The 12,709-nt window shown below is 45.8% G+C and overlaps 1 protein-coding gene across 1 annotated transcript; it reads right to left on the bottom strand.

Moving 5' to 3' along the window:
• Positions 1-10,952: 10,952 nt before the first annotated feature.
• On the bottom strand, positions 10,953-12,486 carry LOC142250599 (uncharacterized). Its single transcript, XM_075322782.1, has 3 exons — positions 12,401-12,486; positions 12,158-12,308; positions 10,953-12,075 (listed from the first exon to the last, which is right to left on the bottom strand). The coding sequence occupies exons 1-3, from the start codon at positions 12,474-12,476 to the stop codon at positions 11,346-11,348; spliced, it is 957 nt and encodes a 318-aa protein (XP_075178897.1). The 5' UTR covers positions 12,477-12,486; the 3' UTR covers positions 10,953-11,345.
• Between the last annotated feature and the right edge of the window lie 223 nt (positions 12,487-12,709).

Genomic DNA, 12,709 nt, shown 5'->3' with positions numbered 1-12,709 from the left:
CACCCAGCTTTCCCATATCAGAGCATGAGAAAGCTGGGTGCTGAGAGATGTATATCAGAACATGGGAAAGCTGGGTGCTGAGAGATGTATATCAGAACATGGGAAAGCTGGGTGCTGAGAGATGTATAGCAGAGCATGGGAAAGTTGGCTGCTGAGGGAAAGAGCCTTTTTCCCTCAGCACAAAACATTTCCATCCCATACTTGTATCTTTGTCCCCCCTGTATAAAGTTCTCAAAATACTATAACAGCCCCCACATAGCCTTCCAAATAATTGTATAAAGGGTCTCACATAACCCTTCATATATTAGAATGCAGATACATAGCCCTCCATATATTATAATGCACCCCCATAATCCTCCATGTATAAAGTAGCCCTTCAATTATAATGCATTTCCCATAGTTCTCCATGTATTAAAATTCACCCCATAGTTCTCCATATATTATACTGCACCACCCAGTCCTCCATGTTTTATAATGCACTTCCATAGTCCGTGTATAAGGTAGCCTCCATAGTCCTCCATATATTATAATGCAGCCCCCATAGTCCTATATGTATTATAACACAACCCCATAAAACTTCAGATGGTATTATGCAGCCCCATACTCCTCCATGTATAATTCACCCCTATATTCCATGTATAAGGTGTCCCTTCATTTTGTATTATACAGCCCCCCCCCCCGACCTCCATTTTAATGCAGCCCTATAGACCTCCAGTATAATGCAGCCTCATAGACCTCTATGTATATTACACCTCTATATTCAATGTATAAGGTGTCCTTCATGTTTATTATGCAGCCTCACCAGGCCTCCATATATAACAATGCAGCCAACCTCTCCAGGCCTCCATGTATAATATAGCAGCCAGCCTCCCAGGCCTCCATGTATAATATAGCAGCCAGCCTCCCCAGGCCTCCATGTATAATAATGCAGCCAGCCTCCCCAGGCCTCCATGTATAATAATGCAGCCAGCCTCCCCAGGCCTCCATGTATAATAATGCAGCCAGCCTCCCCAGGCCTCCATGTATAATAATGCAGCCAGCCTCCCCAGACCTCCATGTATAATAATGCAGCCAGCCTCCCCAGGCCTCCATGTATAATAATGCAGCCAGCCTCCCCAGGCCTCCATGTATAATAATGCAGCCAGCCTCCCCAGGCCTCCATGTATAATAATGCAGCCAGCCTCCCCAGACCTCCATGTATAATAATGCAGCCAGCGTCCCCAGGCCTCCATGTATAATAATGCAGCCAGCCTCCCCAGGCCTCCATGTACAGTATCATGCAGCCTCCCCACCCCAGGCCTCCATGTACAGTATCAGGCAGCCTCCCCACCCCAGGCCTCCATGTACAGTATCATGCAGCCTCCCCACCCCAGGCCTCCTTGTACAGTATCAGGCAGCCTCCCCACCCCAGGCCTCCATGTACAGATGCAGCCTCCCCACCCCAGGCCTCCATGTACAGTATCAGGCAGCCTCCCCACCCCAGGCCTCCATGTACAGATGCAGCCTCCCCACCCCAGGCCTCCATGTACAGTATCAGGCAGCCTCCCCACCCCAGGCCTCCATGTACAGATGCAGCCTCCCCACCCCAGGCCTCCATGTACAGTATCATCCAGCCTTCCCACCCCAGGCCTCCATGTACAGTATAATGCAGCCTCTCCACTCCAGGCCTCTGACCACCGTGTACTCATATATATATATAAAAAAAAACCCCAAGTACTCACCGCTCTCCTCCTTCCACTGCTGCTCTGTCCTGACGTCTCCTTGTTCCACTGATGCTGTACTCCCTGCTCTCCTCCTTCCACTGCTGCTCGTCCTCCCGGTGCTGCGGTCGGCGTCCTCCCTCCCTGCGCTCTGTGCACTCAGCACAGCAGTCGCACAGGAGTGACGTCACCGCACAGGCACAGGGGGAGAATGATGATGCAGAGCGGCGCCGGCCGATCTTTGCTTCATTATTACTGTGCGCGGTGACGGGGGAGGGGGGCCCCGGTGCCGCCGCTGACATCGGGCAGGAGGGCCCGGTGTCGGGGGCGGCAGCGGGTCATATAGTGGGCGCGTGCACTGTGATAGATCAGCGCAGCTTCTCTCTCACTGAGAGGAGCTGGCTGCTGATCTGCCGGGTCCCCGCGGGCCCCAAACCGCCCGGGCCCGGTCGCGATCGCGACCGCTGCGACCGCGGTAGTTACGCCACTGCATAGGACTCTAACCAATAAATATTGGAATATAGGGTAGGTAAGGACTAACCAGAAATACAATCAGGACTAAGGGAAGCAATAAAGATGAGAAATGGGGGCTGTGTGGGATATGCAGTGCAGGTGAGTCATCACGGAATCTCCGGCAGGAGGCAGGGAGAGACTGTGATGGTGTCACGCTCCCCGGCTCCCCTGCCACGCTCCCCGGCTCCCCTGTCACGCTCCCCGGCTCCCCTGCCATGCTCCCCGGCTCCCCTGCCACGCTTCCCGGCTCCCCTGCCATGCTTCCCGGCTCCCGTGCCACGCTTCCCCGCTCCCCTGCCACGCTCCCCGGTCCCCCGCTCCACAGCCTCCATGCTCCCTCACCTGCGTCCTCCAGGCAACCCGGTCACCGCTCCCGGCGCCCGTCTGCGATGCTGAGCCAGCCCGGCACTCCTGCCTCCTGTGCACCGCTTCCTGCTCTGGCTTCTGGCACCCGGGCCTCGCGCATGCGCTTTAGGGCGCACGCGTGGTCATTGACCCTCTCTTAAAGGGCCAGCGTCTTTCAACAGGATATTGAAGATCCAGGTACAGGTTATATAGGGGAATCCTTTCCAAGTGGGCAGGGCCTGTTCTTCGTGTTTGCTAAGCTAGGAGTCAGGTCCTCCTTTGCTTTGTCCCATACTCACCTATCTCTCTTGTAGAGTCGCTCCTGTCTCGCCAACCGGTCCTGAGGGTTCCAGAACCCCGAACGGTGACTGTCCGCCATCTTGTCAGTCCCTACCGTCTCCGATCCCTGGATCCGTGTGGTGACCGACCTCCTCGCTCAGCTGGTTCCGAACTCTGCCTGACATCATCTCGGCCTCCGAACCTGAGCTCCGTCACCTGGACTACCTTCAGAGACTCCGTGGTCCCAGGGACTTCTTCACTCCACTCCTCTGAACGGACTGTCCTGCTAACCGTAGTGCTCCCTGTACCGGGCACCTTGCCCTTGGTGGGGTGCTCAGTCCAGTGGATCCACCTCCTGGGCCTACCCGTCCTTCTGGTCCTAACAGTAAGAACAGGCCATGGATCCCGCCGAAGCACTAGCGTCCCAGCTGGCCGGATTGCAGCAGGAACTCGGACGACAGCGCGAGACCCAGTTCCGCATGCTGGCCTTCATGTCCTTGGTGGACACCCGCCTGAATACGCTGCAAGCAACCGCCACGTCCCTGGCATCTCAGTCTTCACTAGCACAGTCCACGGCCGCAGTTCCCGTGGCAGCTTCCTCGGAAGCCTCTAAACTCCGCTTGGGCTCTCCACCCCGATATGCCGGAGATCCTAAGACCTGCAGAGGATTCTTGAATCAGTGCTCCCTCCACGTTAAGCTGCTTCCGCATCTGTTTGCCTCCGACCAAGCCAAGGTGGCGTTTGTGATGTCCCATCTAGAAGGTTAGGCACTGGCCTGGATGAACCCCTTGTGGGAGAAGGAGGACCCTATAACTACTAACATCCAGGAATTCCTGCAGGCCTTTAGAACCGAGATTACTCGGTACCCGCCGAGTAGCCCGAGTACAGTGATACTCGTGCGAGTACCGAGTAGTAACAAGCATACTCGCTCATCACTAGCTTAGACTCCTATGTAATATCATGGACTGTAATTTTTTATGATAAAGGGACTATTGTCATTGCATCCCTATTGGTTTGGTAGTATACTCTTCTTTTAATCACTCCTTGTTGTGTTTGTCTTAATTAAGTATGGATATTGCACTTTACTCTTGTTTCTCCTGTGTTTGATTAGTACTCTGAGTAGTGCTGACACCCTTCCCGCCTCATTCCGGCCGGTTTGATGTTTATATTTATGGCTCCAAGTTTGAGATATGTGTTGTTAATATCTGTCTCTTTCCAGGTCTGTCTCTTTCCAGGTCTGTCTCTTTCCAGGTCTATCTCTCCTTTTCCCCGTCTGTCTCTGTCTGTCTCTTTCACCGTTTGTCTCTGTCTGTCTCTTTCCCTATCTGTCTCTATCTCTCTGTCTCTTTCCCTGTCTGTCTCTGTCTGATTCTCTCTCTGTCTCTCTCTATCCATCTCCCCACTGACATCTTATTATACATCACATATACATCACATATACGCTTCTTATACTATGAATGTCTTTTGTTCCTGTAGCAACCAGCTGCTACTAATAACCTGAAGTTCCAGGCTCCATTTACTTTAATGAAGGCATGTTTTTCAGAGAGTAACTGTAAAGCGCGGGGTTAGATTTTCCTGTCAAAACATAGTCTACGACGTTCCCTGGGTCACATGAGGTGTCTGTGCAAAATTTTGTGATTGTAAATGCGATGGTGCGGATACACTTTTTGTTTCACTTTTTCCCCATTATGTAGATAAGGGCAAAATTGATTGGTAAATTGGAACGCGCAGGGTTAAAATTTCGCCTCACAACATAGCCTATGACGCTCTGGGGGTCCAGACGTGTGAGTGTGCAAAATTTTGTGACTGTAGCTGTGACGGTGCAGATGCCAATCCCGGACATACACACACAAACAAAGTGGCGTAACTACCACGGTCGCAGCGGTCGCGATCGCGACCAGGACCGGGAGGTCAGGGGCCCGGCGGCTGCCAGGCAGATCAGCAGCCAGCTCCTGTCAGTGTGAGAGGAGCCGCACTGATCTGTCACAGACCACGCGGCCTCTATTTGACCCGCTGCCACCGCTGACACCGGGCCCCCCTGCCTGGTGTCAGCGGTGGCACCAGGGCCCCCTACCTGGTGTCAGCGGCTGCGGCGTCTCCCCCGTCACCGGCCGGTGCCGCGCTATGCATCACCATTCTCCCCCTGTGCGGTGACGTCACTCCCGAGCGACTGCTGTGCTGAGTGCACAGAGTGCAGGATGGGAGGACGCCTACCGCAGCACCGGGAGAACGAGCAGCGGGGAGGACAGCAGCGGTGGAAGGAAGAGAGAAGGTGAGTACTTGTTGTTTTTGTTTTTGTTTTCTAATATAAGTGAGTAAACGGTGGCCAGAGGCTTGGGAAGGCAGTTCTGGGGAAGCTGCATTATTATACATGGAGGCCTGGAGAGGCTGCTTTATACATGGAGTCTGAGGAGGCTGCATTATATATGGAGGCCTGGAGAGGCTGCTTTCTACATGGAGGTCTGAGGAGGTTGCTTTATACATGGAGGTCTGGGGAGGCTGCATTATTATACATGGAGGTTTGGGGAGGCTGCATTATTATACATGGAGGTCTGGGGAGGCTGCATTATTATACATGGAGGTCTGGGGAGGCTGCATTATTATACATGGAGGCCTGGAGAGGCTGCATTATACAGGGAGGCCTGGAGAGGCTGCATTATACATGGAGGCCTGGAGATACTGCATTATACATTGAGGCCTGGAGATACTGCATCATACGTGGAGGCCTGGAGATACTGCATTATACATGGAGGCCAGAGGAGGCTGGGTGCATTGTTATACATGGAGGCCTGGAGAGGCTGGCTGCTACATTATACATGGAGGCCTGAGGAGGCTGACTGCATTATTATACATGGAGGCATGGAGAGGCTGGCTGCATTATTATATATGGAGGTCTGGGGGGCTGCATAATACAAAATGAAGGACACCTTATAAATGGAATATGGGGCTGCATAATGCAATATGAAGTTTTATGGGGTTGCGTTATAATACATATAGGATTATGGGGGCTACATTATAATATATGGAGGACTATGGAGGCTACCTTATACATGGACTATGGGGGTGCATTATAAAACATTGGGGACTATGTGGTGCAGTATAATATATGGAGAAATATGGGGTGAATTATAATACGTAGAGAACTATGAGAAATTCATGATAATTAAAAGGCTACTTTATACATGGAGGATTATGGGGGTGCATTATAATATATGGAGGACTATGTGGTGCAGTATTATATATTGAGTACTATGGGGTGAATTATAATACATGGAGGACTATGGAAGGGTATTCTAATATATGAAGGGTTATGTGGGACCCTTTATACTATATGGAAGGCTATGTGGGTGCCATTATTGTATTTGGAGAACTATATACAAGGGGGGACAAAGATACAAGCAGGGGATGGGAACGTTTAGTGCTCAGGGAAAAAGGCTCTTTTCCCTCAGCACCCAGCTTTCCCATGCTCTGCTATACATCTTCTCTCAGCACCCAGCTTTCACATGCTCTGCTATACATCATTTCTCAGCACCCAGCTTTCCCATGCTCTGATATGGGAAAGCTGGGTGCTGAGGGAAAGATGTATAGCAGAGCATGGGGAAGCAGTGTGCCGAGGACAAGATGGATATCAGAACATAGGAAAGCTGGGCGCTGATAGAGGGATTTCAGATAATGGGAAAGGTGGGTGCTGTGGGTAAGAGCCAAGTGTCAGCATCATTATCCTGTACCCCGAGTGTCAGTGTCATTATCCCGTACCCTAAGTGTCGGTGTACGTGGAGGGGAGGCCCAGGTCTGAACTTTGCACCAGGGCTCATCAAACTCTAGTTACGCCACTGCACAAACACACATACATACACACATTCAGCTTTATATATTAGATGTCTGGAGGTTGTGCAATTATATGTTTATTTGTCCGTGTACTGTCTTTTCTATATCTATTATCTATCTCTATAGCAATTGCAGTCCAAAAACACCAGAAAAACGTATCGGAAACGGGTTTTTTTTCTGCTGCGTTTTTCCTGCCAAGAGATGCAGAAATGGTGCAGAAATGACTGCACCAAATACTAATGTGTGCACATACCCCAGGGTTCCCATGACTAGTGTTTGTTGAGTTTTTGACACTGCAGAATTTCTGCACCAATTCAGTACCTTAGTTTATTTGCGCTTTTGCCTTGCATTTTTGTTACATGTGTTTTGATGCAGTTTTGACGTGTTTTTGTCTTAATAATAAAGTTTGTTGAAATAAAGACAGCAGAGAAAACAGAATTTTGTCAAAAGCAAAGAATTCAACATCTAAAAATACACAAAAAACACATGTACAAATATAAAATAAAAATATAAAAGATAAAGCTAGATAGATGATCGAAATATTTTAGACAAAATAGATTGCTATCCTACAGATATATAATGTCACAACGCCCCTACATATTATACATTTGCACCATTTAGAGCCTTTCACGTGGCACTAAACAATGTTTATTTAGCACTTGCAATTTATTTATTTATAGTCAGGGTATTTTTCATGCAATTTTCTCTTTGGTTTTTTTCTAGTCTTAGGCTATGTGCGCACTAGAGATGTGAACTTTCTCAAGAAAATTTCTCGAGAAACTTCTGCCAGTGAAAGATTTCCGGACCTGCGGAAAAAATCCGCACCAAATCCGCATGCGTTTTTGCCGCGTTTTTGCCGCGATTTTGCCGCGATTTTGCCGCGGATTTGCCGCGGATTTTCCGCAGGTTGCTCCCTGCGGATTTTCAGGCTGTAAACTACAGTAGATATAAATAAAGCATGTTGAAAAAAACAAGAAAAAAAAATTATATTTGATGTCATTTCCTTCTTCTTCAGTCTCCATATTCTATGGTGTATTTATTCTCCATTTACTTCAGTCAAGATGCCAAGCAATGCACTTTCCTCACAGCTGCACACGCCACATTTCCAACTTCTTTTGCTGACCGTTGTCACACTATTACGTCGCCGTAGAGAACAGGTATAATTTTTTATTTTTCATTTTTATCATAGAAAAAAAAACAATTTTTGACATTAATAATATAATTTTTTTTAGGCAAAAAAAAAAAAATGTGGATTCATCCGCTTCTTGTGGCTCGGGAGACAAAAGGACATTTTAGAGTCCTGTATAATGATTTACGAAGGTAGTTTTTATTTTTTGACTATCTATTCATCTATCATTCTATCTATCTATCTTTTTATCTATCTATCCATTCCTCTATCTATCTATCTATCCTTCTATCTATCTATCTATCTATCTATCCCTCTATCTATCCCTCTATCTATCTATCTATCCCTCTATCTATCCCTCTATCTATCTATCTATCCCTCTATCTATCCCTCTATCTATCCCTCCCTCTATCTATCTATCTATCTATCTATCTATCTATCCCTCTATCTATCTATCTATCTATCTATCTATCTATCTATCTATCTATCCCTCTATCTATCTCTCTATCTATCCCTCTATCTATCTATCTATCCCTCTATCTATCCCTCTATCTATCCCTCTATCTATCTATCTATCTATCCCTCTATCTATCCCTCTATCTATCTATCTATCTATCCCTCTATCTATCTATCCCTCTATCTATCCCTCTATCTATCCCTCTATCTATCCCTCTATCTATCTATCCCTCTATCTATCTATCTATCTATCTATCCCTCTATCTATCTATCTATCCCTCTATCTATCCCTCTATCTATCCCTCTATCTATCTATCCCTCTATCTATCTATCTATCTATCCCTCTATCTATCCCTCTATCTATCTATCTATCCCTCTATCTATCCCTCTATCTATCCCTCCCTCTATCTATCTATCTATCTATCTATCTATCCCTCTATCTATCTATCCCTCTATCTATCCCTCTATCTATCCCTCTATCTATCTATCTATCCCTCTATCTATCCCTCTATCTATCTATCTATCTATCTATCTATCCCTCTATCTATCTATCCCTCTATCTATCCCTCTATCTATCCCTCTATCTATCCCTCTATCTATCTATCCCTCTATCTATCTATCTATCCCTCTATCTATCTATCTATCCCTCTATCTATCCCTCTATCATCTATCTATCTATCTATCCTTCTATCTATCTATCCTTCTATCTATCTATCTATCTATCTATCCTTCTATCTATCTATCTATCCCTCTATCTATCTATCTATCTATCTATCCCTCTATCTATCTATCTATCTATCTATCTATCCTTCTATCTATCTATCCTTCTATCTATCTATCTATCCTTCTATCTATCTATCTATCTATCCCTCTATCTATCTATCTATCCCTCTATCTATGCATGTATCTATCTATCTATCTATCTATCTATATCCATCCATCCTTCCATTTATCTATCTATCTATCTTTTTGTATCTATTTATTATCTATGTATCCATCTCTCTTTCTGTCTGAATATATCCTTCTATCTATATTATTCTATCCTTCTACCTATGTCTGTCTGTAGAAATCCTTTATCTATCTCTGTCTACATATTTATCTGTGTCACATTTTTTGATTTAGTCATTTTTTTTCCAGATTTCCAGAAAAGTTTACTTCGTTTTGTCGCTTGACTATTCCCGCCTTCGATCGTCTATTATCAATTGTACATTCTGATTTATGTTATGCGGATACCCGGATGAGGAAGTCAATTTCTGCTGAGGAGCGGCTGCTCATCACCTTGCGGTAATTATTTTTTAAAAATACTTTCAATTTTTTTTTTTTTTTTAAATTTTATTTGGGATCATGTGAAGAGTTCATTTTCATGCATGCAATGTTTCTCTTTGTATCTATTTCTAATTCTTTGTCTTTGTATTTTGCAGATTTCTGGCCACAGGAGAGAGCTACACATCCCTGCACCTTCAATTTCGGGTTGGTAAATCAACCATCTCTGAAATTGTGAGGTGCACATGTGGCGTGATCTGGCAGAAATTGCAGCCCATGGTGATGCCTTCCCCAACCGAGGAGACTTGGCTTCAGGTTGCAGCGGGCTTTCAAACTGTGGCCAACTTCCCCAACTGCATAGGTGCGGTCGATGGCAAACATGTAAGAGTGCAGAAGCCACCGCGATCAGGATCACTCTTCTTTAATTATAAGAAGTATTTTTCGGTGGTCCTCATGGCGGTGGCTGATGCACATTACAAATTTCTTGCCATCGATGTCGGTGCTTATGGCAGTACGGGGGATTCTCGTGTGTTGCGAACATCACAGATTGGACTGCAAGTTCTCCAGGATTGCGTAACGCTCCCAGCCCCACAACCTTTACCGGGCTCCACAGATCCACTCCCCTTTGTGATGGTATCGGATGAGGCATTTCCTTTATTGCCAAACCTGCTGCGCCCATACCCACGGAGGGGACTGGATACCCGGCGGAGGATTTTTAATTATAGGCTGAGTCGTGCACGCAGATATGTGGAGTGCACCTTTGGAATCCTGACTAGTCAGTGGAGGATTCTACACACAACCATCCAGTTAGAAACAGAAACCGTTGACACTGTGATTAAAGCCTGCTGTGTTCTCCACAACTATGCTCGAGAGTATAGCTCTCAGCAAGTTGAGGAAACACAGCAGGCCGAATTTAATCCAGTGATCAACGTGTCTTCGGGAAGACCAACTAACTCGGGTGTGTTGGTGCGAGAATCCTTCACTGACTACTTCATGAGTCCAGAAGGTGCCGTGCACTGGCAGTACTCCTGTGTCGGTGATGTGCAGCCGGATCAGCAGACACCCATGGGACAAGGTGAATGGCAAATGTGATGCCCCTGTGCCAGCAGCCGGCGCAGCTTGGATCCGGACCCGTGTGATGGCTAGAGGGATCCTCCAGACCTGTTGGTCACGTGGACACTACCGATGAAAAGGGGACGTTTTTGTACGTGATTTGCCGCAGACAGTCTGTGCATGTGATGTGCAGCCAGATCTGCAGACAGCAATGGGACATCTGCTGTACCCTTCATCTGATAGTGTGTTATGTATATACATTTTGCAATATGTATTTGTTTTTTCGCTTAAGGTAATATATGGACAAAATTGCTTGAATACCTTTTTGCCAAAAAAATTTTTTATTAAATTGAATTCCATGAAAAATTCTATGCATTTTTTTTCCTCCCCCAACCAACACATACATGTTTGTCAATTTAATTGTTTTATTTCAACATACAATAAAATTACATTACTGAAAAAGATATTCTTTAATGACAATCAATGACAAAACTGGGTGAGGACCTGAAAAGTTAAAAACATAAAAATCTTGAGTTTTCACCTGAGCTCCGCAGAGCAGCCTGACCTGACATCAAGTTGTGCAATACAATACCAATACAGCAGCTATCACAAGATATCTCATCAGCACCGTGGGCGGGGACTATCGCGCTCTGCATCGCTATCATTGGCTAGCGATGTCGCAGCGTGCAAAGTACCACTTCAGGCCATGCTGGACTCAGCAATTTTAGAATCAAAATTAAAAATTTGAACTTGGGTAAGTGTTCTGGGGAGTGCAAAACTTTTTACAAGCGATACAAGTCCTCCGTTACATAACCAAAAGAATCAGCCTGGGTGGAAGGGGCAGCTGCTTGTGAGTGGGTTTCATAATTTGTGTTACCTACTGCACCAGCTATTTGAGTTTGGGGATGCATATTATATGAATAAGCCATATTTGGTTGTGGAGGGAGGTTTCGAACAGGTCTATTTATTTGGGTGGGTGAAAAAGCATCCAGAATGAGATTAAGAAGGTCACCTACACGTGGATGTGGGGGGGGCTTTTCAAAACCGTCAAAAAGGGCGCAGCAAGCCATCATACAGGCTGACTGCGTCTCTTTCGACATGTCAGAAAGCCGGCTGCCAAGACTGGCAGCAAATAAATCACACTTTGAATTTGGTTTAGAAGCAGAATTTTTAAGCAGGGACAAAGCCTCGCAGGTAAGCTCGTCGCACTGCTCAGCAACATTTTTGGCCACTGGAACTCCCTTTGCTTTCTTCCGCCGTAATGTCAGGTTTCGGGCTGACGCCGAAGAAGATGTTGATTGTGGCGGATCAGCAGCACTGGCAGCGGATGTAAAGCTGAAAACACCGGGGTCAGTCCCTGTGCCATCAGCAGGGATGCAGGGCCGTTTAGCGGCAGAAGCTGATGATGTATCCGCAGCCTCGGAGAAAGTTGTTTCTTCCACTTCGGTTGAACCTTCAGGCATTTCTGATGTGGAGTCATCATGCTCTACAGGCAAGAGGTTACCTTCTGTCCTATGATTGGAAAAGGGAAAAAAAATGAATGTATTGCAAACAAAATTAGAATTTTAAATTTTTAAAATTCAAAAGTACTTACTGCCGTAAGCTTCTGCCCGTTAGTAAAAACTGTAGTTCATCTTCATAAAGAATTTTCCTTTTTTGTCCAGCGGATCCACTTTTGCTGGCCTTTGGTAGATCTTTTGTGAAGCGGTCCTTCACTGATCTCCAGCGGCTCCTCACATCTTTGTCTGTAAAAAAAAACACAAAACATTATAAAAATAATTTAATCAAGATCTTGACAAAAAAAAAAAAATGTCATAAAAATACATTTTCAATTTACCAATTTGAACTTGAAGTGTTGTGTCAACTTCGTCCCACAATGGGTAGAGATCACGGCAGATTTGGGTCCAAGTCATATGTCTTTTATATAATTCATATAATCATGACATGCAGGATCCCAAATTATGGGTTGTGCCTCCACCTGTAATTTAATTAAAAAAAAAAAAATTTAAAAACATATAAGATTACCTCCAAAAAAATTTGAGACAGTGGATAATGGAAACACAAACATATAGGTAAATAATAGACGGATAGATAGATAGATAGAGGGATGGATGGATATAGATAGATAGATAGATAGAGGGATAGA

This window comes from Anomaloglossus baeobatrachus, chromosome 9 (genome assembly GCF_048569485.1).
Source record: "Anomaloglossus baeobatrachus isolate aAnoBae1 chromosome 9, aAnoBae1.hap1, whole genome shotgun sequence".
In the NCBI taxonomy this organism is placed as follows: Eukaryota; Metazoa; Chordata; class Amphibia; order Anura; family Aromobatidae; genus Anomaloglossus; species Anomaloglossus baeobatrachus.
Note: the sequence above shows the minus strand (reverse complement) of the source record. Positions and strands in the feature narration are given on the sequence as shown.

Coding starts and splice junctions, on each gene's coding strand:
- LOC142250599 (XM_075322782.1), bottom strand. CDS start 12,476: ATGACTTGGACCCAAATCTGCCGTGATCTCTACCCATTGTGGGACGAA. Junction 12,309..12,400: donor AACACTTCAAGTTCAAATTG/GTAAATTGAAAA, acceptor TTTTTTTTACAG/ACAAAGATGTGAGGAGCCGC. Junction 12,076..12,157: donor ACGGGCAGAAGCTTACGGCA/GTAAGTACTTTT, acceptor TTCCAATCATAG/GACAGAAGGTAACCTCTTGC.